Source organism: Hyposmocoma kahamanoa, unplaced genomic scaffold (genome assembly GCF_003589595.1).
Source record: "Hyposmocoma kahamanoa isolate Upper Pololo Valley unplaced genomic scaffold, ASM358959v1 92, whole genome shotgun sequence".
NCBI classification, from domain to species: domain Eukaryota; kingdom Metazoa; phylum Arthropoda; class Insecta; order Lepidoptera; family Cosmopterigidae; genus Hyposmocoma; species Hyposmocoma kahamanoa.
In genome coordinates this window covers 7,796,987-7,824,868 of record NW_020654748.1, presented here as the reverse complement: position 1 = coordinate 7,824,868, position 27,882 = coordinate 7,796,987, and the positions used below count along the sequence as shown (strand labels likewise).

The 27,882-nt window shown below is 33.7% G+C and overlaps 3 protein-coding genes across 11 annotated transcripts in view; all 3 read left to right on the top strand.

The window, feature by feature from the left end:
- Nucleotides 1-9,664, top strand: part of LOC113236544 (antichymotrypsin-2-like) — a 29,108-nt gene extending 19,444 nt beyond the window's left edge. Inside the window, exons 9-10 of one of the 8 annotated variants that reach the window (XM_026472664.1) lie at nucleotides 5,984-6,108; nucleotides 9,554-9,664. In XM_026472664.1, the coding sequence (XP_026328449.1) occupies nucleotides 5,984-6,108 (125 nt within the window). In that variant the 3' untranslated portion in view covers nucleotides 9,554-9,664. Of the gene's footprint in view, nucleotides 1-5,051; nucleotides 5,174-5,604; nucleotides 5,730-5,983; nucleotides 6,110-7,759; nucleotides 7,885-8,430; nucleotides 8,553-9,553 lie in introns of those variants that run through there. The other 7 variants (XM_026472667.1, XM_026472668.1, XM_026472669.1 and 4 more) reach the window with 7 other exon arrangements.
- A 1,712-nt stretch (nucleotides 9,665-11,376) lies between these two features.
- LOC113236670 lies at nucleotides 11,377-12,177 on the top strand. The gene has a single exon (XM_026472831.1). It carries the CDS (start codon nucleotides 11,377-11,379, stop codon nucleotides 12,175-12,177), a length of 801 nt encoding a protein of 266 aa, XP_026328616.1.
- Nucleotides 12,178-22,078: 9,901 nt separating this feature from the next.
- The window catches only part of LOC113236453 (antichymotrypsin-2-like), a 23,635-nt gene continuing 17,831 nt past the window's right edge, over nucleotides 22,079-27,882 (top strand). For both annotated transcript variants that reach the window (XM_026472525.1, XM_026472526.1), the window contains exon 1: nucleotides 22,079-22,153. In XM_026472525.1, the coding sequence (XP_026328310.1) occupies nucleotides 22,135-22,153 (19 nt within the window). In that variant the 5' untranslated portion in view covers nucleotides 22,079-22,134. The remainder of the gene's footprint in view (nucleotides 22,154-27,882) is intronic.

Here is a 27,882-nt window from a genome sequence, read left to right as displayed (position 1 = left end):
ACACACACACACACACAGTGCATGTACATGTACATGCACGGACGCGTTGTACATATCTTAAACCATTATACCTACTTTTCACTCCTAATATTCACATATAATCACTTTCCTAATATTCTATCATTGAGGTCCAGTGGTGAATACCTGGTGACCTTTAGTGCAGGTCCAGTAGTTTAGGCACCAATCTTCCACCTCGCAATTTCACTGTACGATGTTCTTTACTTTAATTACCCTTTCAAATGTATTGTTAAGGTGGAAAGAACAAGAACAAGAACAATAAATAATTTGTGTCTAACATATTCAATAAATATCTATCAATGCGTAATAAGTAAAAAATATAATAAATCTACATAATATTAACAAAACAACATTTTTTTGGTCTATAAGGAAATCATAGCTCTCAAACCAGTCCATTGAGATTTTCATAAAGAACATAGGTCTTCGTGTAGAGCGCATTTGGGATACGTTACTACAAAAAAAAACAAACAATCAAAAATTATTATCATGCTTTCTTTTTTCCTTCGTTATTTTTGTCAATTTAGTCCAATTGCTTGCAATTTCAGCATTTGTAGCAGTTTTCACAAGTGCTGCTATAACCCGGCCAAGTGAATTCAAAGCGGACCACCCGTTTGTATTCGTCCTGAAGGAAGGAAAAAACATTCTGTTTAACGGCGTATATCGTGCCTAGGTACTTGCATCAAACTTTTAAAGCTTAATATTCAGGTGATAAATGTATTTTACATTGTCATTTCAACAGATTAATTGTTCATCAAGTAGAATTTTCATCAAGATAATGCATGGAACTGCAATCAGTACTACAATCTTTCTTGCTTTTGGGAGTCATATTAATTTCGTGGTCTTTTTGTTTCAAATTTGCACTGTAGATCTTGCTTTGTGCGCAGCATTCTACTTCAAAGTACCATAATAATATTTTCCATGTACTTAAATAATTATTCATCATTCAATTTCAGAAATATTCGTCAAGAAATATTGCCTTTTTCAATTCACACGATAATCAAAAATAACTCTGTACATAATTTTCAAGTACGGTATTTATTTTTGTCTCTTTGTGAAAATGGCGAAATAACCAACTGTTCGTTTTATAGTCAAAAGAATGACAGTAAAAATTCAGCGCCAAAGATTCACAATTGTCATTGCAGCATTCTATTCTAAAATTCTAAACCTTGTAAGTAGCTGAAACGCTGACCGCGAAGAGTCAAGAAAAAAAAGAAAGAAAAATCGGCATTTTATTCAAGGCACTTTAGCGAACTCCTTCTTAAGTCTGTTCATAAGCTTCGTAGTAGTAGATTTGGCTAATAATGTATTCAATAATTTCAATATTCATATTGTATATTCAGTTTATTCAATATTTTCGGGAATTTAAAATGTAATGTATTGACATAGTTTCATTTTACCAAAATGTTTGTACCACTTTAACCTAGCTATTGGAATTCCGTTTCTAACTTCCAATAACCAAAGTACAGTAGGTACATGAATTCGTAGACCTTCCAATGTTGGTACATTTATGGCTTCAATTTCGATTAATAATAAACGTAACAATATTATTACAGAGGTCATTATCATGAATGGAAGTGCATTACTACCAAGAGTCCATTAAACTCCATTAAAATATTATTTTTAATGGAGTGTTCGTTTAATAGGTAAAAGATCGAAGATACCATTTAAATGTTAAGCATGTTCATGTTTGAAAACAGCTTTAAATGTGTCTAAAGTTGTTTTGTAAAAAAAATACCTGTTGAACAAAAGTACTACAGTTGTCGCATGAGAAACTAATGTAGCTGGTGTTAACTTAAACAAAAAATAAATTTCTTTGCAAAATGTTTTTAGAAATGGTTACTGGTAACTGATTGATTGCACAACAAAGATAATCAGAAATAAAGATGACTTTATATTCATCGGAAGATATATTGAATTATAACAAATTTATCTATCAATAAGTTGGTATGACCTTAGCATCGTTTCACTTTTGATATTTACTGAGAATAGTTTTGGGGAAAACTTGCTTGATTATTTTAGTTCAGTCAGGTTTTCAGTTTTTGTTATTAGCAGTTAGTGAAAAACACGTTTCCTTAAAAAATACACATTTCAGACTCATTATAAAGAGGCATTTTAAGTTGAGACGTAAAGCGTTATTGTTATACATATTTAAATTCCCGCAAAGAGAGTAAATTGTGTCGTCTTGAGCAAAAAGCCAAAGGGATGGTCTGCCTTGAATGTCTTTGGTAACTTCGGAGGGACGCGACTCCCAAAATCCTGAAAAATTAATGTAGTTTTTTTTTTCTCAATCACACTACGTCTATATTTTCATTGGGTACGCCTTACTAAACTAGGAACATTTCCAATAAAAATAATAACTTTCGGCTACCAGTACCATAAATTAATTTCCCACGTAATGTAAATTAAATATGAAATCTATACATTAACAGATTAATATGTACATAACGTATGCAATGTTGTCTTGTTGATAACACTGAATGAAACAATTTTGATTTTATGTTCTTTAATATATCGTTGTTTATGTAACTCATGCTAATCTTAATAACAAATATCAAAGCTATCACATATATTTGTCATGCTAAAATGCTGCATTTTGATTATAGCGTTAGTTTCAAAATAATCAGTTACAGTAAAAATTTTGAGTAGTAACAAATGTTATTTAATACAATTTATTCATATTTTCTTTAAGTTTACATAGACGCCTTTTAGTAAAAAAATATTAGCAAATAGATAAAAAGAAAAAATAAATAAATTTTAAACATTAAGGCATACACTCTTCCAATTTTCTACTACTATTGCAACAATTCTCCGTTAATATTACATGCAAGTTAATACATAAAGCTCTACTTAATGAATACAGTCTTTATACATTTCGTAGTTACAGCGTGATGTGTAAGTATGTTAAGCATTTGTATCGATAGCCTAAGATTTAAGAGACAGTGCCGCAAAGGCTGTGGTGGCATATGGAATAAACAACCGTCAGAATACTGTAAATTAATTGAATAGTAAATACTCTTTTAAACGAAAACATCACCACCGGGGCACAGTTTCCGCTGTTGTGACCGTAAATACATATGTATGTGCTTGACAATAGTCGACCTGTCAATTGAACTTATTTTATGTTGATATTGGTATATGTCAATAGAAAGTAAAATTAATAAACGTGAACTGATTATTTTGGGCAGGTAGATACATAATCAAAATGCAGCATTTAGGCATGATAAATGTATGTGCTAGTTTGGAAATTTGTTGTTAACAAAATTGCATGAATTATACAACCATGTCTTAAAGAGATAAATTAACATTTTTTTATTCAGTTTTATAAAAAAGACAAATAGTGATGAAAAATGAATGGATTTTTTTTTCATTTTACATAGAGGCGGGAAATTATTTCACTCTACTGGTAGCCGAAAGTTATTATTTTTATTAGAAATTGTTCCTGCTTAGTTTAGTAAATGTCTAATGAAAACACAGACGTAATATGATTGAGAAAAAAACTAAATTAATTTTTCAGGATTTTTCGAGTCGCGTTCCCTCCCTCCAAATTTATCAAAGACATTCAAGGCAGACCACCCGTTTGGCTTTTTGCTAAAGACAACATAATTTACACTCTTTACGGGAATCGTCCACTTTTAAACGGAAATGTTATCACCGGGGTCATAGCTTCCCAATTTTGACCGTAAATATTTATGTGCTTTAGAATACTCGAGCTGGCAATTGAACTTATAATATCTTGCTATACCATTTCAACCCTACTTTGGTTTGACGGGTTTGTTCATTTTAACACGCCTTTGGAGTTCACACTACACCTTATGAGTTAATATGAGTATAGTTGTTATGGCATTTTCTGGTATTGTCCAGTCTCGAATGAATCTTTAAGCTGTACTGACATATAAACAGATATTGAATGAAAAAAAAATGTTGCGTATTTAATATAAGATATACCTATATGTGTCCTCGAATACCTAGGAGCAGACGTTGAAACCGAATACCTGTTCTGTTACATTTGTTTTAGAAAGTAACACAAGAACATTTAACGTTAACTTTACTTAACTTTTAAAAATATGTAGTAAATACGGCTACAAAAATGCATTTAACGTTGAGATAGAGAGAATTTATACTTACTTTAATAAACACAAACCAGATATAGTAAAAAACTAAACTACAACATAACCACTAATAGAAAAATAAAGAAATCATTTTCCAGAGTCGGAATACGTTATAACATATGATCAAACGAAGAATGAACGCTGACGTCAGTGCGTTATATCAGCTATTATAGAGATTAATTTTATTCTCAAAACATAAATTTCTCAACAGGATCCCTTTCTAAATTACAGAAATACTCGTAGAAACGCGAAGCGGTTTGGCTTTCTTCCTCGAGCTACAATTTCGAGCAGATCACCCCTTTGTATTTGTGTTAAAGCTCAAAAAGGATATAATATTTAGTGGAGTTTTTCGAAATTTGGTACTTCACACAAATAAAATACTTTAAAGTAAAGCATGTGTCTTGCATCATGTGTGTTCCATCGGTTACATGTAGCAAATATCAAAAAGTTGTCCTTACAAAAATATCAACGATATTTATGTTCCATACAAAACATGACTAAAATTAACCACGACCAAAGTACTTAATAACTAAATTGAGAATCACCGCTCATCAACCACATTAAATTAATATGATTTTGCTCATCGTTGAACCTTTTTAGATAGAATTATACATTTGTCGCAACTATTATGCATTTAGCAAGGCCCAGAAGCGTAGCGTGAAACTAACATATAACATTGTAAAGGTTTATTCCTATTATCTCGCTAGTCTCTAGACAATAATTTCTAAACCAAGATCATCAGAATTAAATGAAATTTGTCTATACATAATTATGTATGTAGATGTTTTTTTCTCAGTTTTAACAACTATGTGTTAGAAAAATAACGCGGTACTTGACTTTTCCATATCTTACATTCGCGTCTTATTTTAGTGGTATTATTATTGAGCAAAACAAAGTAATAACAATGAAACTTTATAATTCCAGCTGTCTTTATCGTAGAAAGCTTAGTTCTGTATCAGAAAGCAGAGTTTACAGCGAATCATTCGTTCGTCTTCTTACTGAAGAGAGGACAATACATTCTCTTTAACGGAGTTTTTAACTTTTAGGTAATCTTGCCTATAAAAGCATGTTATTAGAAATATTTATTTTGCACGGGGTAATACATTGTGCCGGTCTAACAGGCATCTTTACCTCTATAGTTGTTGAGGTATTTCTATGCTTCTTTCTCTCTTCAATATTTTTCTTATAATTACCACTGCGATCAGTCTGCGGTCATTTTCCAAATAATGACTTTACGAGTACTACATTTGTATCTAACATATTTAATAAATATCATATTTACTAAATGACTTTTTTTTTTGTTCAATGAGAAACAGCTCTCAAACTAGTCCGTTAAAAGCTTCGTAGGGAACTTAGGTCTAACGTATAGAAACACATATGGGATACGTTACTACAAAAAAAAATACAATTACAAATGACCGTGATCCTTTTTTATTCGTTATTTTTGCCAATTTAGTCCAATTCCTTGCAATTTCAGCATTTGTAGCAGTTTTACCAAGCTCGCTATTACCTCGGCCAAATCAATTCAAAGCGGACCACCCGTTTGTATTCGTCCTAAAGGAAGGAGAAAACATTTTGTTTAATGGCATATATCGTCCATAGGTACTTTCATCAAACTTTTAAAGCATAATATTCAGACCATAACTACATTTGACTTTGTCATTCGTTCATTGCTATTTTTTTATCTATGCAAGCAGATTTTTCATCAAGATGCATGGAACTGCGATCAGTAGTAAATTATGGATTAGGAAATTAGGCAGCCAGTTAATATCCAGGAATCACCAGCAAAATAATTTAATCACACTCAGTACGCCTGCCGATCACGTTGACCTATGCAACACCATTGTCATTTTCAGCATTCGGGATAGCAACTTTAAGTGCAGTAATACGTCAACAAACCAAATTTACAGCAGACCGTCCCTTTGTCTTCTTCCTCAAAGAAGGAGATAACACATTCTTTAACGGAATATATCGTTCTTAGGTACTTTCTTTAGACATAAAATACGCATGCTATCCTGGTATTAAGGGCTTTGCTTCTCTTTCAAACCTACTTAAGAGGAAGCATGCCAAAAAAGTTTTGACGTTGGCTCCGCCCACATTTGTGAGATAAATATAAGTTCGCGTGACATGCCACAGGAGATGTTGAATTTTGCGCATTAAAAGTACCAAATTTGTTTTAGCGCTAAAAGCAGAGGAAAAATACCTAATCTTCGATTTGATTTTAGAGGGGTATATCCAATTTAAAGTTAAAAATAAAATATTGTATGAGTAACTACACGATATATTCAAGCATAGACACTAATCAGAAACATAAAACAATAAAGTTTCCTCGATAGATAAAAATCACGACCTCTAATTTTCACATTTTTTCGATTCATCCTCAAAATGCTACAGGTTATTAGGACAAAAATTAGATAATTAATTGTATTTATGCATGATCGACAACTGTCACTGCGGATTTTTTTTAATCCCCTTAGTTTTAGAGTTATTCCGCTAAAACGAATTTGGTACTTTTAATGCGCAAAATTCAACATCTCCTGTCGCATGTCACGCGAACTTCAGGCATATATTTGTCTCACAAATGTGGGCGGAGCTAACGTCAAAACTTTTTTGGCATGCTCCCTCTTAATTTTGTTCACGGTGCTAATATGAGCTATATGCCACATGGGAGCATCAAGTTCTAATTAGGGCACTCATTGTTATAGCTAGTAAAAGCAGAATTAAATATTGTCTTTAATGGGGTTTTCCAGGCTGTTGTGAATTTATTGACGCCGGGTTGCTGCGTGTAGTTGACCGGCTAACGAACTTATACTTAATACGTTCTGAATACGTCGCTTATTCTGCTTTGTCCTTCGCAATCTTCGAGGTTTAACCACTTCTGTAGTCCCTCTATTGCCGTCCTTCAATAATATATTCATGCCTAATAGTCTTTAAGTTATGTATTTGTGTACAACTTACAAAATCAAAGAAAAAACATTTTTCTATGGTAAAGGACAACAAAACAGATATTTTCTTCATATTCTGTTATTTATCTACCTGTAAATATATATTTTGGCCTAAAAAAACAAAACTATGATCGTAATCAGTAAAAGATTGTAACCAATAAGTTACTCGGTAGCAACTCAATATGCAGGGCTAATCAACAAAGAATTCTGAAACACTTCTTCCAATTTTTATGTTCATCATAATACATCGCACACGAAACCAAATACTGTCCTAACTGAAAATTGTGCAATTGAGAGAGACGATTTGAAAATTAAAAAAAAATACCGAAAGAAACCAATATATTATATTATTTCGATATTCCCGTTTATAAATTGAGAATCAAGTATTATGTATAAATAAAAATAACCTCATTATTCGCAATAAAATCCATTTAGTCTTTTCCTAAAATTTTCAAATTATGTTTTCTCATCCACAATTTTGAGTTAGGACAATATTTGGTTTCATGTGCGACATCACAATCATTTTTTTCAAATTTCATGATAAACTTAAATAGCTTAAGGCAGGGCTCCACATTTAAAGCAAACCATTCGTTTGTCTTCATCCTCAAAGAAGAAAGTAACACTCTATTTAACGGCGTCTAACACCCTTAGGTACTTTGACTGTAAATAAATAAAATATTTTTGCAGTATTTTACGGTCCTGGTGCAAGCTTTGCGCTATCAAAAAACACTGAGTTCATAGTGGACCATCCATTCCTCTTCGTGGTGAAAGTGGGGAGAAATGCTGTCTTTGATGGGGTTTTCCAATCTTAGGTACAGCAGGTTTTTGGACTAAACGAAATTATGACTTGTGTACTAACTTTGTTTCTCAAAATGTAGTCTTGCCTTAGGAGTCATATTAATTACTTACATGGGCGGTTTTATTTCAAATTTACACTGTAAACGTTTTATCCGCAACTCATTTGATTAAATATACCTTATTAGAAGCCTTGGTATAGTTACTAGAAGAAACTTATTAGAAGTTTAGAATTTCAAATGACCAATTGTTCGCTTTACTGTCAAAAAAAGTGCAGCATTCTATTCTGAAATCGAATTTTATTCAAAGCGCTTCAGTGCTTTCGTAAATTTTCGTATATTTTGATCCATGAATTGCTAGTCAACTACCTATAATATGTACATTGAATATTTTCATGAATTTACAAATTTAGTCATCCATCATATTTTTACTTTACCAAAATGTTTGTATCAGTTCGACCAAGATATTGAGTTCCCGAATTCCCAATAACCTATTGTATACCTCCGAATGTTGGCACATTTATGGCTTCAATTTCGATTTTTCACGTAACAATATTATTACAGAAATCATTATCATGTTCGGAAGTGCTTTGAAACCAAGAGTAACTTTTCGCGCTGACCACGCCTTTATATTTATATTGAAAGCTCAGCAAAACATTCTTTTTAACGGAGTGTTCGTTTCGTAGGTAAAGATAGAAGATTCCCTTTGAATGTTAAGCATGTTCGTGTTTGAAAATTGCTTTATGGGCTGTGTTTCGATGGGTTCGATAGGTTGCATCGAACAGGTAGACTTCATTAATTTACAGTATTCTGATGGTTGTTTATTCTATATGCCACCGCAGCCTTTACGGCACTGCGTCTCTTAAACTCCTGAGCTATCAATACAAATGCTTAATATACTTTTACATCACGCTGCAACGACTATATAATTAATTATTCTGCACGCATTTCGTCATACTAACAATACTCCTTTCGATTTTAAGGCTTTTGTTATTTACTAAATGTTTATTATCACTAATTACAAGTTTCTTACTCATTTCTTTTTATGTTCCCGATATTTCGAAACGGTTACACGCTCCATAGTCATGGGTTGTCTTCAACCCGTAAGAAACCTGTAATTAGTGATAATCATATAATACTTTTCATTATGCACTGTCGTTAGTTGAAAGGGCGCTTGTGACCAAAAGTCAAAACCGAGAAAATATGTAAAAAAAATTATATTAGAAATATGTCTTCTTTTCTCTTCCGGTAACTTCATACCATACACGTAGGAAAAATAAAAATAGTGACAGCGGCTATTATTTACTGATCACGGCATACACATATAACAATTATATATTATATATATACATATAACAATTTTTTTGTAAAAATATCACGTGCGCCCTTTCAACTAATGGCGACAGTGTAAAGCTATACGTGTCAACTTGCATGCAATATCAACGGGGAATTGTTGCAATAACAACGGCATATTGGAAAAGTGCATGCTATATGTTATAGAAATGTTTAAGATTTATTTCTTTCTTCTTTTTTGTCTTTTTGCTAATCATTTGTTTACTAAGAGGCCCCTACGTAAAGTTTAAGAAAACATTAATAAACTGTATTAATAACTTATTTTTTTATTTACTCCAAAATCTTTTACTGTAACTGATTATTTTGACACTAACGCTTTATTTTTATTTTACAGGACGAGAAATAATCCAATTATTTTTAAAACGCACCCAAATCGACTGGCTTGAAAAAATCAAGTATCGAATTTTAATTTCATTATTATCAATAAATGTTTTGAATTGTAATACCACTCTTGTTTTCTTTATCTCTTAAGTTATTCAAAAAAGCAAATATGAAATGAAAATAGGAAGGTCAGGTATAAAAGTACAATAAAAGCTTAGCTTAAGTTTCCCAAGCACTCTATTAATATGATGTCAAAATGTAAAAACAATAAAAAAAACCACCACAAAGTCAACCGTGACCATGGAACCTGTAAAGAGCCCGAAACGTCGTACAATGATAATCTAACCATATCACTTGCAGGCTCAAGTCACCTAAAACGTGTTAATGAATGTAATGTAAAGTACGTAGGGATGTACATAACATTTTTGTCATGAAATTTACCAACTTTGTATCGTCGCTGTCAACCAAGACTTGTCCATTGGATAAAAGCCTTTAGTGTAGTTGTCTACTGAGGTCAATATTCTGCTACACTCTCTACGCTACGCAATCACGGCACTCCATTGCATCCACTGCGAGAATTGGGACGTCGCACTCACAACCACTGAACACTCTCACAACTCTCAACCTTATATTGTTTGTACGAGTTATTTAGCGTTGTTACAGCACGAGTACAATCTATGACGGTAAATGGTTTTTGTCATAAGGTTTCAAAATTCTGACTGGTCTGGCGGGGATACTACACTGGAACCTTCAGCACGTTGTTATTTAAAGCTAAATAGTTCTCCAATTTAATTTTACTACTAAATTTTATTAATGTAGTAATGTAAAGCATATTTAATGCGAATAAGTTATATTTTATAGAATTTTTATGGCATTCTCGGACTAGTGGCAGTTTTTATTATTTAAATATTTAAGTATATTATTATCGTGTAAATGTTCGTGTAAATAATATTTCACGATACAACACTCGAGTATTAAATAATATTCCACGATAAAAAAGCGAATACTTATATGTATGATAAAAATTGCCTCCGAAATAAGGTAGTGAACGGTAAACACTAGTCCGAGAATTACCGTTAAGAGGATGACAAGGAAGATTCGCTCGCTCGACGAATTTCGAACGGAGTTACGGAACTGGCACAGACATATGGAATTGGCCTATAAACTAGAATCGTATTCAATTTTATCATTTTGAATTTCGATCAACGGGGGTCAAAGGACCCATGACACGAAAAATAGTTCCTAGTTTTTAAGCCGAAGGCAGGTTCTGTTGGAACTATGCCGCCGGTGTTTCTCTATGGTAGTGAGATAAGTCGTGTCTCTCAATTTAAGTACCTGGGTCACTGGGTAACCGATAACTTGCATGATAGTGCCGACATGGAGAGGGAGAGAAGGGCCCTGTCTGTTAGATGTAATATGCTCGCCCACAGGTTTGCTCGTTACACCAAAGATGTAAAGATTTCACTACTTATATTGCCAAAACTTTTACACAAGCAGCCTGTGGGTGAAGTATACGCAGCGAACCCTGAATACATTAAGGGTGCAATATAACAGTTCTCATCTGATGATGCAATAGACAGTTCTCATCTGACAGTGGTTTAGTAAGCACGTACAGTGTCGTGTCAAAGTTTTTGTTTTTCAAAATACCTTACAATGGCTGTCAAGTGCAATATGTGTAATAAATTGGTGAATAAGAAATCCCCAGGGATTGAGTGCAATAAATGCAAAATTGTTGTGCATTCTAAGAATGAGTGTTCGGGTTTAAATTCGAAGCAGTTAAGCGCATTGGATGCGGTGGATAACTTGGAGTGGACCTGTAATGATTGCTCCTCTAAGATGGGAAAAAAGACTTCTTTATTCACACCAGAAGACGAAGACGAAGACGAAGAAGAAAAATTGGTTACTCTGGAGGTGAAGAAGTTTATGAAGGATATAACCAGAGAAATGGACAAGCTGTTAAAAAGAGAATTAAAACGCGAATTAAATGAACTAACTTCGAGTGTTCAATTTATTAGCGACAAATTAGACGACAGTTTGGAAAAGATGGAGGTATTCCAGCAAAAGATAAAGACTCTTGAACAAAAAAATGTGGATTTATTAAATAAAAACATTTTTCTGGAAAATAGAATCAGCGCAATTGAGCAACGTTTTAATGAAGCAGAACAATATAAAATGATTAATGTCATAGAAGTGGCAGAAGTACCTGTTCAAAATGAGGAAAATGTGCAGGTGTTAGCTACAAAAATAGCAAACAAATTGAATGTGCAAATGGAAAACGTAAAGAAAGCAAAGAGAATGAACTCTCGTGCAGGCAGACCTGGTGTAATACATTTAGAAATGGAGAACGAGGATAGTAAGAATTTGTGGGTAGCAGCGGCGCGGGCCACCGATATAAAAGCCGGTGACCTTTTGTCGAACCTGGAGCGGGAGCAGAGAGATGCAAAAGTTTTCGTCAGGGAGGCGCTTACACCTTTCCAGAAAAACCTATTGTGGAAATCAAAACAGACATTGAAAGATATTTTTAAATATGTGTGGTGTAGACATGGGAAGGTTTTGGCTCGTAAACAAGACAATGACAAAGTGATCATCATTAGGTCAGAGAACGATCTTCAAAAGTTGGCGAGTCAAGCTAAGTAAAGTGTGTACCTACAATGTAATACGAAAATTAACGTTTGGAAATGGCTTTCTTTGTTGATAATAGCGTTATAGAACTTTCTGACTGTGTAGATATAAACAACTTTTGCTCCTCAGTGCCTCAGTGTTCCAACAATTTATCGTGTGTACATGTAAATATTCGTTCATTAATTAAGAATTTTTCTAAAATAGAATTGATGATTCAAATTTGTAAGTTTAAAATTGATGTTATTGTTTTGACAGAGGTGGGTATATCTGACAAAGTTAGTTCTTTGTTTCATTTGGCGGGATACAATATGCACACGGAACTGAGGAAAAGTCAAAAAGGAGGGGGTATTATTATTTACGTACTAGATAAACATAAATTTAAAACTTTTGCAGTAAAAACAAATTACTATGAATCTATAACTGGGAAATTATTAACGAGTAATAACACTTCTATAATTCTTTGTGCTATTTATAGACCGCCGTCGCAATGTAAACAATCTTTTATAACAGAACTTAACTTTCACTTAGGCGGGTACACTTCAACTGATCTGATCTTGTTAGGAGATATGAACATCAACCTTAAATCCACTGAAAGCATTTCAATAAGTTACATAAATATGTTAAGTGGGCATGGTCTTGTGTGCGGGATCAATGATTATACGAGAATAGAATCACTTAAAGAAAAAATTACGAAAAGTTGTATTGATCATATATTCGTGAGATCGCGCACTCAAGACGTTTACTGTGCTGCGCTCGGAACAGTTTTAGCGGACCACCGGCTTACAATAGTAACATGCGTAGGCACAAGTATCGTGCAGGATGCTCCACCTTGTGTAATAAAATATAATTACCAAATATTAAAGAGGGAACTTCATAAAATAAACTGGAAACCTGTAGAAGATTTAGATTGTCCTAGTAAAATTTATCACTACATTAAAAATAAGATAACATCTTGTTATGATGTCGCTAAATTTGCTATTAAAGTTAAAAATTCTAAGCGGGGGAAAGAAGGGTGGGTAAATACAAAAGTTATTGAATTGTGTAGGCTAAAAGATAGCAAATTTATTGAATTAAAAAAAGATAGTACAAACAGAGTTTTAAAATTAGAATATAATAAACTAAGAAACAAAGTAAATAAATATGTACAACGCTCAAGAAATAATTATTATAAGAAAATCATAAATAACAATAAGAATGATCCAAGAAAACTTTGGCAAATTTTAAATAAAATTACGGGTAAAATTAAACAATCACTAGATGACGTCATAGTAAAAGCTTTTAGCAACCTTAAGGAAAAAGATATCGCTGATGATTTTGCAGTGGGCTTTGACAAAGCAGTGAAAGACATATTGCCAACTTGCACAATGAATATCCTAAACACATATGAATACTCGAAAATTGCAGATGTGTCTATGTACATTAAAAAACCGCATCCTAGAGTCCTTCATAAAATTATTCAGAGTATCAAACCTAATAAGGCGCCGGGGGCAGATATGATTCGTCCAATAGATATAAAAGCGCTCTCGGAGAAAATAGTGTATCCATTGTCGAAATTAATATATGAGAGTATACGTTCGGGTAAATATCCAAGAGAGTTGAAAGAAGGGGTGGTCAGACCAATATTTAAAAAGGGTGACAAACGTAATTATAGTAACTATAGACCTATAACTATTTTACCAATCTTGGATAAAGTAGTAGAAAAGTATATATGTTTCGAAATTAACAAGTTTTATGCCGATAATAAAATACTCTCTGTAAATCAATTCGGTTTCCAGAGAAGTAAAAGTACGACCCAATTACTCTCAATTTTTACCGACTATGTCAATGGATGTTTAGACAATAAACTTCATGTATTCATGATTTTCATTGATTATAGTCGTGCATTTGATACGCTTCAACATGACACGTTAATAAAAAAGTTAGATGATAGCGGGGTAAGGGGTCCTTTGCTAACCTGGTGCCGAAGTTACTTAGATGAAAGATCATATTGTGTTAAGATAGGTAAAGAGCACAGTAAGAAAATTAACGTAACACAAGGAACGGCACAAGGATCGGTCCTGGGGCCTTTACATTATTTAGCATATGTTAATGATATTAATATTGTAATACATAAATGTAAAATTTTTCAATATGCAGACGATACTTGCATAGTGGCAGCTGACCGTGACCCCTTAGTTGCACTCGGACATCTGCAACATGACTTTAATGCGATTTGTAGTTGGTCTCATGACGCGGGCCTAGTGCTCAATGCTCAAAAAACTAAATTAATGCATGTACACTCCAGTTATGTCAAAACTACAGAAAGGGTACAGATAGTCGCGCATGAGCATCAATGTTTACACACAGGTAACTATCATAGTACGGTATGTGACTGTAAAGCTATTGAAAATGTAAACCAACATACTTACCTTGGTTTGGTAATTGACCATCGATTAATTGGGGGCCGCATATAGAACTGATTTGTTCAAAATTACGAGCAATTACGGCTAAGTTTTTCTTAATACAACGTCGCGTGCCTTGTGGTGTTCTTTTACAAATGTATAAAGCTTTAGCGGAGAGTATAGTTGCATATGGATTAACTAGTTACGGTCGTACTTTCAAAACATATTTGGAAAAAATTTATAAACTTCAGCTAAGACTTTTAAAATTAATTGTACCTTATAGAATTAAAGAGCAGTTTCGAGATAATGACGAGGGTCTATTTGATTATTGCGGAGTTTTAAATGTTCAAAATAAAATTAAATGTTTACTATTAATAGATAACTTTTTTAAATATATTGATAAGAAAGTTAGTCACACAAAAGGTACGAGACAAATTACTTTGCAAACCTTAATAACAACTGCTTCGCATAATTTCTATGGAGAAAGGACTACTAATTTTATTGTACCTAAATTAATTAATAATTTACCTTTAGAATTAAAGAAAAACATAACTACGGTTAATATAAAAAGTTCAATTAAAAGTTACTTTGAAAAAAAAAAAATAAAAATAAATAAATAATTAAATAAATGTAGTAGTATAACAATGAAACATGTAATTTCTAATTGAGATTTGTAATCTTTTGTTAGCTTATTAAATATAAGAATGTAATATTAAGATGTAATTAAGGAGAACGTGCAGCACCCGGACAAACCAATGTAGGTTTAAGGGTGTGATGTATATATATTTTTGTAATATTCTTAGTGTTTAAAATAAATAAATAAATAAATAAACAACTCTTTTAGGATGCTAATGGGGCTGCCGCGACACTGTAGTGCATCCGGCATGTTCACGGAGGCGCACACAGATGGCTTTCATGCCATTATGCGCAAGAAGGCTGCCTCACTCATGATGCGTGTGCGCGGCAGCGCTAATAGCATCCTAGCCGTTGTTGCCAATACGCTGGACTGCCCCTATCAACTACATTGGGGGCAACGTGCGTAGGGTAGTGGTCTAGACTCACTTTTCACTAAAATTAAGTAATTTTGTATAGTACTAACCATAGCACGTAAGAAAAATTTACTGTATTACTAACATTATTATGGATCATGGTCCGAAATAAATAATTCTATTCTATTATATTCTATTCTAAAGGTCACCATGTCAATATGAGGAAAATAATCAATTTGTAAAATTTTGCGTTCGCTGATTTGCAGAACGGTGAAAAAAGAATAATAATTAAATCTAAGAAAGACTTCTGCACTTCGGCAGGGAATCGACATCCGCTTAGATCTATTTAGTAGCGATGTAGCGATTATTATACAGGCATAACGGAATATAATCAAATAATATCCGTTATCATCTGTTGAATGATTTACTAATAAGCGTTTACCAACATTTAGTATTGTGCGAAATATTAATGGATGGACAGAGGGCCCCCTGTCCATCCAGTACCATAACCTTTCAAAAAACAATATTATTTCAATGTAAGCATAAAGTAAGCGTATTGTAATATTACTTATTTTCGTACCATGACAAACCTATCAACTAAGTAATGTATTATTGCTAAAGTGACTGAAAGAACGAATTATTTCCCAATATTGTCTATTCCTTACTAAAAGTAGGAAAGAAATAACGCTATATGAACTGTATAATGCCCTCTTTCTTTTTTGATGTTCCGAATCGTGTTATCGTAGTATATTGTTAAAGTATTTAATATTATTTACTTTCGGAGAATTTTAACTGCCAAAAAAAGAAAAGTATGTAATAATGAAATCTATTAAAATCAAGTTGTTTTCAATTATTATTCCGCATTTTCATGAAGAAAAATAAATAAAACGAGCTGAGTCTTGATAGTCACGTTGTGAATTCGGAACTATAGTCTACTGTCAACTGTTAGTTTCGCCAAGGAGCATATAGATGGCGCTGTCATAATTTTACGAAATAAACATCATGTATTTTTATTTTACGAGAAATTATTTCCTATGTGCTATTAAATAAAAAATTAAGAAAATATTGAAGAGATATGTAAATAAATAAGTTCAACTTAACTTTTATTCATTACAAATCAACATTGAGACAATAAAACTGAAAATAATATTGTTTCCATTGTATCCGTGTAACTATTTTAACATTGCTAAATTTGACATAACAGCAATGTTACTTTAATGTCAAAGTCGCGTCATGGTACGAGCTGAGTGAATGAATAGTCACAAAGCTGCCAATAAAACATCATAATTTTAACATTACAAATAGGCTTGCTTTAAGCGCGTTATGATACGAAAAGTCAATGTAAGGTTAAAGTAATATTGTTTTAAGAGGTTGTGGTATACCCAGGTGGGTGGTATGTACAGGTTGTCCCACAACTCAACGTCAAGAAGGCATCAATCGAGAGGCCAGATTATATAGGTTTATTTATTTATTGAGGAACCATCAGCAATGTTACATCGATACCATTGACTTACAAATAAATGGACGACGGGTCTAATACAAAAACCACGAATTCATATAATTGTAAGTCAATCGATACATATACATTTTACATTGGTGAGGGTGTTCAGCAAGATGCACAACTATTTAAAGATGAAACACAGCTTGCATTACATTGAGCATAATAGCCTTAATATTATAATATATATGTATATATATATAATAGTATTAAGTATAATGTATATGACCAGTGATTGGAGACATACTCGTTATTTTAATAAATGAAATGTTTACAGAAGGTATATATCCTGATATTTTGAAAAGTACTCGTGTATGTCCAGTATTTACGGGGAAGGGGGACGTGACCCATGTCGAAAGCCACAGACGATAACCATAGTTCCGAATATATCAAAAATAATAGAATCTATTATATCAACAAGCATTATGGATCATTTCGAAATGAACGATTTGTTATCAGATAGTCAATAATATGCTTATAGGAAAGGTAAATCCACCGTAGTTGCAGCACAAAATATAGTAGCTTCCTATTTGCGCAGTTGTGCAGAAACGGCACTACTGTTTAATATAATTTAACATGACATTTATATCACTGGAATATTATTAGGTATGGCTATAAATGTGCAATACATAATATTTCTAACCAACCTCAAAAAAGGAGGAGGTTCTCAAATCGACTGCATTTTTTTGTATGTATGTTACGCGATAACTCTGGAACCGATTTGAATGATACCTCAGTAGAGGTCCCATTTAAATTTGAAGAAAATGTTCCACCTCTAATGGTAGCAAACTAGGCTATGAATGACTTTCGGGTTTTTTAGTACTCTGTACTGAGATTATCCAATATTGCAATTAATTTCTCGTTAAGTCATATCGAATGATTAATTCTTTTTTACATTTACTGTTTAAAACTAAAGGGTAGTTTTTTCTTGCAACAAATCAAAACACGATTTCTTCGAATATGGAGCATCTAACACCATTCCAAAATATTGGGAAAATAAAAATAACTCATACCGTGGTAAGAAACCTGTAACTACTGATAATAATTATTTAGTGAATAACCACAAAAATCCTAAAAGACTATTTTGCAAATAGTATGTAGTTTTTAGTGGACGATCAAAGTTTTATATTTCTCAAATTCTTTTTACATTCACCTTCAAAGAAGGTCACGATGAATATAATGTTACAATAACTCTCCTTCACTTAAAGTTGTTAACACATAAATCCGACTGCTCTTAGTACAAATTCTTTATTTATTAAAAACTGTTGGAGTGGTAGGAGATTGATTACTTATTTATGGAATTTACAGCCAAGTAGAAAATAGCCTGACAAGGGTCATAAGTGACATAATTACTTGCAGCCGTATTTATAGTTGTTAGTAGCTGTTGTTATACATATTTATAGTATTGTAACAGTCTTTCAAACACTTGTTTTAATCCTTGATAGAAAAATTTACAATTTTAACGTTAACAAAAAAGATAGTTGTAAAAATGTTTAATGTTCGATATTTCATACAGAAGACGATTGAAATTGAGCAGGCTCAAAATACTTAATAATCTAAATTTACATTCACTGTTCGTTAAACACATGTAATGAATATAATTTCGTTCATCATTGTATTTTCTTAGGTGGAAGTTTCAATTAATCAAAATGAGTAAGTGTTACGCTTTTTGTGTAGGTGCACAGTATATCAACGTATTGTAAAAAAAATTCCAAAATAAGGTAATAACAATATAATGTATAATTGCAGCATTCCAGGTGGCATATCCCGTATTTATGCCTCGGCAAGAAGAATTCAAGGCAAATCACCCGTTCGTCTTCTTCTTGTAGGGAGGACAATACATTCTCTTTAATGGAGTTTTTAAATATTAGGTATTCTTGCTACATATGAACGAAAAGCATATTAATTAGGATTGGGATTATTTTCTAACTTCGTTCGGGGTAATACGTAAAGTGTGTGACGGTGTGATTTCCTTACACCGTCATCTCACTTCTTTGTATCGCCTCTCTCCGCTTGTATCCTATCATTTTTTATTTTATATGCATTTAAAATTTAAAATTTGAATTGTTCCATCTTCCTTCACTTTCTCATTTTGTTTTCGTACCACGGTCACTCCCAGCTCGACCGCCACAACAGTCGGAGCTGTTAATAAGCTAATCATGTGTATTACACTTATAAGTCTACAGCCTTTATGTATCTATTTCTGTAATTCAGTTTCTCGGCCCATTTGGGGGTCAGTGCCTTAATAATAAAGTGTAGGGAGTGTTTTATACTGTTATACTTGTTTTTTACATTTACCTTTATATTGTTACAGCCTTTCTTTAAACTTTACTTCTTTAATAAATTTTGTGGACCGGAAGTTTCCCATTTCATTGCCGTGAACCTGTTCACGGCTAGTTAGGGTTACAACCCTTTCAAGTGTACGTGATACATGAGATTGATTCATAAAAATGTTAGTGCTGATTTATTAACACATAAAAAACATACATCTTTTGTATACTATTTCATATTTATTTATGTAACTTTACTTTTTTAATGCGAACAGTACCTGCTTACTTTTCTGGGACAATAATCTCATGCGGCGCATAGATTAAGTTACACAGGCCTTACCTACTGTGTCTGTAGAACCCTGAAAGGACGCGCGACGCCATGATCAAAAGCTGTAATTAATTGTTCTTCATTCATTATGTCCCAGTTTTTTTTTTCATTATGTTAAAGCTCTACGTCTCTACTAGCATGTTGTAAGGAGAAGGAATTCATTAATTAAATGCACTACAATAACAATAAAGAAGCAGGAAAATGCATGCTTTATTGTAGAAGTTTTGAATGTTCATTTTGTCTCAAAAATTCTTAATAAACAAAGTATCAATGTTTATTAAGAGTTTTTATTTTTAATGAAACTGGTTATTTTAACACTAACGAATTATTTTTATTTTACAGGATGAGAAATAATCCAATTATTTATAAGACATCAAAATTGACCGATATAAAAATATCCGTTGCCGAAATTTATTTTCATTGTTAATATTATTAATTAATGTTTTGAACGATTCTACTACTCTTGTTTTTTTTATCACTGCGTTATTTAGGATATAATGTAAGATAGGATGCAATCATAATTTATTATATTTTACCATGGGTTCTGCCTTGGCTCAACTTAAACTTGCAAAAGGTACTTACATGAAGTATTTAGTCACATGTATAATGAAATTCAATATTCAACTTTCTATCGTAATTCCTAGCCAAAACTTTGGATAAAAACCATTATTGTAGCTGTCTATTGACCACAGTCTTATGCAACGCACTCTAGGTGCTCCATCGCGTCCAATGCGAGAATACAGACGTCGCAATCAACGTGATAAAACGGAAATACTAATTTTTTATTATTATTATTTTTATACTAAAAACAGGCGCCACGCCTATCCAGACAGTTGCAATGCCCCTCAGAGCTTTAAATCGCAAAGATCTTAGGGGCACTGCCACTGCGCCCGCCACCGTGAGACATGAGTTGACAAGTCTCATGTGCCTGTAATTCACCAGCACCCTTACTCTTTCAAACCGAAATTCAGTAATGCTCACATTACAGCTTAGGGGCTGAAATAGGTAAGGTATGGACAAACTCTTTCACAAGGAGCTTTACTATTGACGAAAGTTTACAAATAAAATTAAAATGCATGGCACCCGCGACACAGGTTTTCCCTAGTGCGAGGCTATGTTGAGTGTGTGCATTACTGTGTGTAAAAAAAATGCAATAATTATTTATTTTGAAACCAACTGATTTTTGAAACTAATTGATTGACAATTGAATTCAGTTATAAAAATTTACGTAATAAAATAATAGGCCAGATTAGAAATAAAAAAAATATTTTATTCTGAGGACGACACACGATAGGGGCTCAATGCAATGCTCATGCGGCAAGTAATACAGATCAATGTCTTGGAAATTGTTTTGAACTTTAGCTAAATAATCTTGGTCGATATAAAACTGAATTGCTCACATGCTTCATCGTCGGGACTTAGTGTTTTTTTTTATCAGGGACATTTTCAACTTCCCAAAAGCGTGGCATTAAACGTTATATTGGAGTATTTTTCTTGAGAAATCATAAAGTATTGAACAGAAAATGAAAAATGTTTTAATTCAAGCTCTTTCCTGGTCAGGTCATTTTGAAGATATAATCTTTAAGATACCGACCCTTTCGTTTGCGATATCACACTCGACTTAATTTAATTTTTCACTCTCCAAGACCTCATTTTTAATGGACTTTGTTAGGAAAATTTTGTGATGGAACTACTTATCCAAATACAGATAATTATCAAGATTAGCAGTCTGATATCTTTTACACTTTTATTAACTAAGTACGGAGTTGAGGAGACCCGTAAACATCGAACATTTTTATCAATAGGTCGAAAACTACACATTAAACAAAAAACATAAAAAATGTGTACAAGATCTTTCGTATGTTACCCCACTCGATCCTTCAAGTTTTAGACCCGATTTGCAATATTCTTTACTCTAAAACAGAAACATGCAATCAAGTTGTAAAATTACGTCAAATTTCAAACCGATACCACTAGCAGTTTCTGAAATAAACAATTGCAGTTGCTATTACAACATACAGATATTGGTGAGATTTTGCCGTCGGTCGTTCTATTTTTTTAAACTAATCAATTTAAAATCAAAGAAAAATAAATAAATAATAAATAACGCGCATACACTCATAGCCTCGCTCTAGGGAAACCCTATATCGCGAGTGCCATGGACACACATAGACAACCACAACATAAAATTACACCCAAACTCACGAGAGAAATAAATGAAGGCCATAGAAATATTTCTCCGGGCACAGGAATTGAACCCGGGACCTCTTGCGTGGCAGTCCAGTATGATACCTAACTTTAAATCGATAGTCTCTAAATTTCATTTAAGATGGGTTCATTTATTACTTCGAGTGAATTATTTCTTTGTTTATATATACCATAAGTATGTTTTACCAAATTCGATTATTGCCGCGGCCATAGGCATGAAAAAGATAAAACAAGGGTCACATCTTGTTACAGATTATTCTGACACCACCGCGCACCAGTCGCACGCGCAACGACAATCATGAAGCTTATTTTAACACGTAAGTCCTTTTTCTTTAACAATAAGAATATTTTATAAGATCAGGTATTAAATTATTAAATAACGCGAAATGCGATTTCAAACACAATTGACGGCTTGTTTAACTGTAGCTGTAACACAGTACTTTGTAAGAAGAAATTATTCGTACATTTATTTTCTTGGTTTTTATGTTTCTAATAACGACAAATACTTACATAATAATAATAGTTCAATGTGATTATCTTATAAAATGACATTAGTTTCAAACTAGCGTAAATCGGTTTACAAAATTTACTACATTCCTTTAATACGAATATGAATGAATATTTTTGGATAGGCAGATAGATAAAACGTTTGCTCAGCACAAATACGAGCAGAAACTAACTTTATAATCACTTCACAAGGTATACAACACAAAAGCACATACAAAATAAATTTATACACATTGATATAGACCCATACTTAAACAGAAAACCAAAATTTTGCACCTGTCACATACATACCTATTTGCAACAGTCTTATGAAAGGGCCCTTACTGCTGAGTCAGGGCCCTTTCATAAGAAAGTGTTATAAATACTGCAGATTGTGAAAAGTCAGACAGTGCTGGTTGGATGAGGCCATGCTGTACACATTTATACGTGACACGCGGGGCACTGGTCTCCTCTCAGGCGAGGGCTTAGGCCGTTAGGCCACATTTTAAGATTGTTGTAGACCTTGTTCGACGTGCTGGTTTCGTTTCGATGTTTTCTTTCGCGATTAATGAGATAAATATTACCTCTAAATATCACAAATGCACGACACTTAATAATTAACGCCGCCGCAGAGATTCCAACCGACAACCTCTCAATGGATAAGCAACCGTTCTCCCACTAAGCTACTACCGCTCCGCTCAGGCCGTACTCTGGCAAACTTCGTTTCTCAGTATATTTACTTAATAACTAATAAAGATTTTGAATCATCTTAGAACATTCTTTCGCGTAAAATATCCAACAATTATCACCACAATACATACAATCAAATGATAATTTAGTAGCTAGATTTCGCTTTAAAGTTTTTTTTACAAAATTATTGTTCTTATTATTACAAATAAATATACAAAAAAATAATGATAATAATTTAAATTAAAGAATAAACAATTTAAAAAAAAACAAAAATGTATATATTACTAAATACATAATAATAGCCGAAAAGGCTTAGGCTAAAGGCCAGCTCAGCTTATGCTGGGCAGAGCCAGAGTGCTGATTTTCAGCTGGAGCCTGAGAAGAGGTGGCTATGCCTATTTGACAAAAGCTAAAAATGATAACAAGTATTTGATCGGTAACCTAAACATTTAAAATAAAAATATCCAATTTAGAATAAAATTATTACAATATGCAGCGTGCTCATAAACAATATAAAGTAACAAAATTTATAATAATAAGAATGATGTCTGAGTCATAATAATACTAAAATAAATTAACAACTAGCTCAGTAATTGATGCCGTTTATTTGTCCTATTAGCGTAAACTCTTTAATTCTTTTGCGAAAGCCAGATAAGGAAGCTTAAGTTAGTATATTGTTCTTAAGTTCACCAACCTATAACACAATGTGATCGTGCACTTTCAAAAACGTCTTAATTATCAATTTGTTACGCTTTCGCTATTGCTACACATTGGGAATTAAACTATTTTTAATCAGCCGTGGCCACGATCTCTGTAAAGGGCCCGAAACATTCATTTGTTTGGGTAAGGGTCGAAACACGAAATTGCGAATCGGCGCGATGCAAATTCGCAACGCAGAAAACTGCTACGCGAATTGCTGCGATGCGATTTCATGCGGCAAGGCATCTAAGCCACGTTTCGGGTGACCATTCCTTCGACGATCGTCAGCCGTACTGAACGTATTTTTTAAACTAGGTAGCGACATGGATCGTAATAATCTCAGTACAGAGTACTAAAAAAACCGACCTCAGAAGTACGTGGAATTACGTCTAATTGCTAAGTTTTATTGAAATATCCTTAAATTCGCCACTATACAGGACTTGACATTGGAGATAATAAAAATTGGTTCTCACTACTCAAAGTATATTGAGAGAAAAACGCCTTGAATTGGAGAAATAGCAAAATCAACCATTAAAATAATTGCTCCTAAGTAAAATTTAGGCGCTATTTATAAAAATGAATCTTCATGCGTGAACAACCACCCTTAGAGGTGTATGATTTTCTTCAAAATGAAATGGGGCCACTATGGAAGTACCCCCTTTCCAACAAAAAAGAATCATGAAAATCGGTTCACAAATACCGGAGTTATAGCGTAACATACATACAAAAAAAAATACAGTCGAATTGAGAACCTCCTCCTTTTTTGAAATCGGTTAAAAGAGTATTGCACTGCTGTTATTAATAAGAAAGTGTAGGAAAAAAAACAAAGAAGATTAACATTGCAGAAAAGCGCGATGCGGAGCAATTCGCATTATTATATAATTTTTGCGATGCGTCGTGCGAGATCGTAGATTTCAGTTCGCAGTTTTAAACAAACGTACGCGATTAAGGGTGAGGCCAGACGAGCGTAACCTTGTGAGTTGTGTTGTGAGTCACGTTTTTGAAGTCTCGCAGTTTACATACGACCGAAATTCGGCTGGAACGCCAGGCGAACGTATTTTTTTCAGTTGCTTTTAAGCGTTCGTACGGGTGTTTGTATCATATAGTATAATGGATCCATTAAACATAGTATGCATTTATGAAGCATTAGACGATGTGAGTAATAGAATACGAAGCTGGGTACCTACATCCAGTCAATGTGGAAAGGTTAAAATGTGGACAGTTTCGTATACTAAGTATATGAAAATTTATGTGAACATCCAGATATGTTTTTAAAATATTACCACACGCCAATAAATATTTCCCTCACCCCTTTCTCCACCCGCACATAAGCACGTCATACAGTAAGGTATAATGCGACTGAAGTTTGGTCGTAATCGCGCGCGTCAAAGTCAAATTGCCTTTAGAGTCAACACGAAGAAGGAATAAGACAAACCTATTATCGTTGATTTTACTACAACAAAGAAGAAAGAAGATTTGCTGCAAAGTCTTAGAGCCCATAACAGGATCAATAAGAATAATAAATTTAACACTAGCTTAATCGGAATAAAGAAAGAAGCTACACCATCTTGCAAGAGACTTTGCAAGAAGAAACAATTACGATTTTTCGGAAAAAAGAGGGCACCTCGACTATAAAAATTGACTGTGAAAGTGATTTGCCCCTTTTATATGATAAATGACTAGACCTAGTTAAGTTAATTTATCTCATTGTTTTCATCTTGGCCTTCATATTTGCATGCTTATTCTTTCCCTGCTCATTTTCTGTAATCTTGTTGGAATTATTTTTTAACGTAAATGTCAATGTTGTGTCTTTTATATACATAATACTTACACTCTTACACATATTACACGCCAAACACGCATATTACTCACACCCACCACACTCTTACTGCTGTATACATTGCGATTTTACAGTAACGTCTAATACTCGTATGAATTGCCACTTGTATGACTTCTTTTTGTCAATTTCCTTTCGCCTGTTGGACTTCAATCTTTGCCTTAAATAATATGTACACACTGTTTTTGATATTTTCATTTCCTTTTAAAAAAATGACTTGCACAAATAATCTATTAACTAATATCGCCCGCAATTCCATATTTGAATCTTATTTCTGTAAACCTGAAGAATGTTCAACACTAATTACACCTGGTTCTAAAAAGCTAAATTTTCTCTCCTAAAATATCCGTAGCATAAACGCTACCATGTCAAGCTTGACAACTTTACTTTGAAGGGTGTCAATACATTGCGATATGATAATTCTCGCTGAATGCTGGCTGTCGGTTAACTCGAATGTCCCTACTCTTCTTGGCTATAGTATGTACAAATCGTCAAAATTATACAATCAAAACGACGGCCTTGTGGTCTATGTTAACAATGCCTACAGCAATGTTACTGTAGAGGAGCTAACTGTGTCTGATTTTGACTGTCTGCTAATAAAATTTAGTACAAAACTGGCTGTGGTAGCCATATACAGACCACCCGCCTTTGTTAGCATTGACAACTTTCTAGTTTCACTGGGATGTTCTTGGTAGTTTGTCAGCTTTTGGAACTGTAGCCATTATAGGAGATATAAATATCGATATCACACCAAATAAATTTGTCACCACCTCTTTTGATTACCAGGACCTCATAGCTCATTATGGCTTATACCCCGGTCACTTTTTCACTACACGAGAAGATAGCGGGACTTACATTGACCACACTATATTGAGAACCTCTTTTGCAGCCACAAAGCTAGTCTTAGATGCAACAATTACTGACCACTATGCTGTCCTACTCTCTGTCGAAACAAATAGTCGAATTCCATGTCGCAAAATTTCCAGGATCGACTTTATTGAACTAGATGAAGCCATCAATCAAATACATTTTGACACAGTACATTCCACTAATGATGTAAACGTTGCTACTCGATATTTGATTCTTCTATTCTATTCGTCTGGCCGTTAAAAGATGCACTAAATCCTATTACGTATCTCATAGGCGGAGAGCGCTTAAGCCTTGGATTACCCCGGGTCTAATAAAATGCATGAGGCATAGAGACAATTTGTATAGGAAACTAAAAAACATCCTAATGATGAAATTCTCAAACTCTCTTATAAGAGGTATCAAAATTTTTGTAACGCTCACATAAAAAACGCAAAAAGAGACTTCGAAAGGGAAGAAATTAGAAAGGCTGGCAGAGATGGAAGGAGACTGTGGGAAGCCATTGGTAAAGTTGCCAATGTAAACAAACCTAAAAACATAGCTGATTTATTTTTGCAAGTAAGAAGTTCACCTCAAAATTCGATTGATTTGGTGAACCATTTCTTTGTAAATGTGGGCCCTAATTTGGCACACACCAATATGCAGAACTCGGGATCCAATTATAATCTGCCTGAGAGGATCAATGGTAAATCTTTTGCTATGTTGGAGACAGATGATCGTGAAGTGGAGTAATTAATTAACTCTCTAAAGGCGGATTGTGCAACGGGATGGGATGATATCGCTGGAAGTCTTATAAGACGATACAAAAACCTCATCATACCGCCGCTCACGTACATCTGTAATCTCAGTATCTCTGCAGGACCTTTTCCTGAAAAATTTAATACGGCGGTTATACATCCTATATATAAGGCGGGGGATCCAAAGACAAAGCTGATAGGCCCATCTCAGTCCTATCAGCTTTGTCAAAGATTCTTGAGCGCATTCTCAACAACAGGCTGGTTAATTTTTTGGAAACCACTCACCTTCTATCCGTTCACCAATTCGAATTTCGGAAGGGTAGATCGACTGCGGATGCTGTACATCAGTTAGTTGATCATGTGGTCATCAACTTGGATAACCGACATGGATGTCTCGGTGTATTTCTGAAACTGGCTAAGGCTTTTGATACGGTTTCGATACCCCAACTATTACATAAGCTGCAATCACTGAGACTGAGGGGACCACAGTTTGATTTATTTAGAAGCTACCTCTCGGAGAGAACTCAGTATGTAAAAATTGGTGTCTATACTAGCGACGCCCAACCCATTACGTTCGGAGTTCCACAGGGAAGCATTCTGGGTCCCACACTGTTCCTAGTATATATCAATGACCTTTGTGATTTACAGCTGCTTCAGAACAGTAAAATTTTCTCATACGCTGGTGTGTGTGTGTGTGTGTGTGTGTGTGTGTGTGTGTGTGTGTGTGTGT

Excerpts from the sequence above, each read along its gene's own strand:
- LOC113236670 (XM_026472831.1), top strand. The coding sequence starts at position 11,377 with ATGGGAAAAAAGACTTCTTTATTCACACCAGAAGACGAAGACGAAGAC.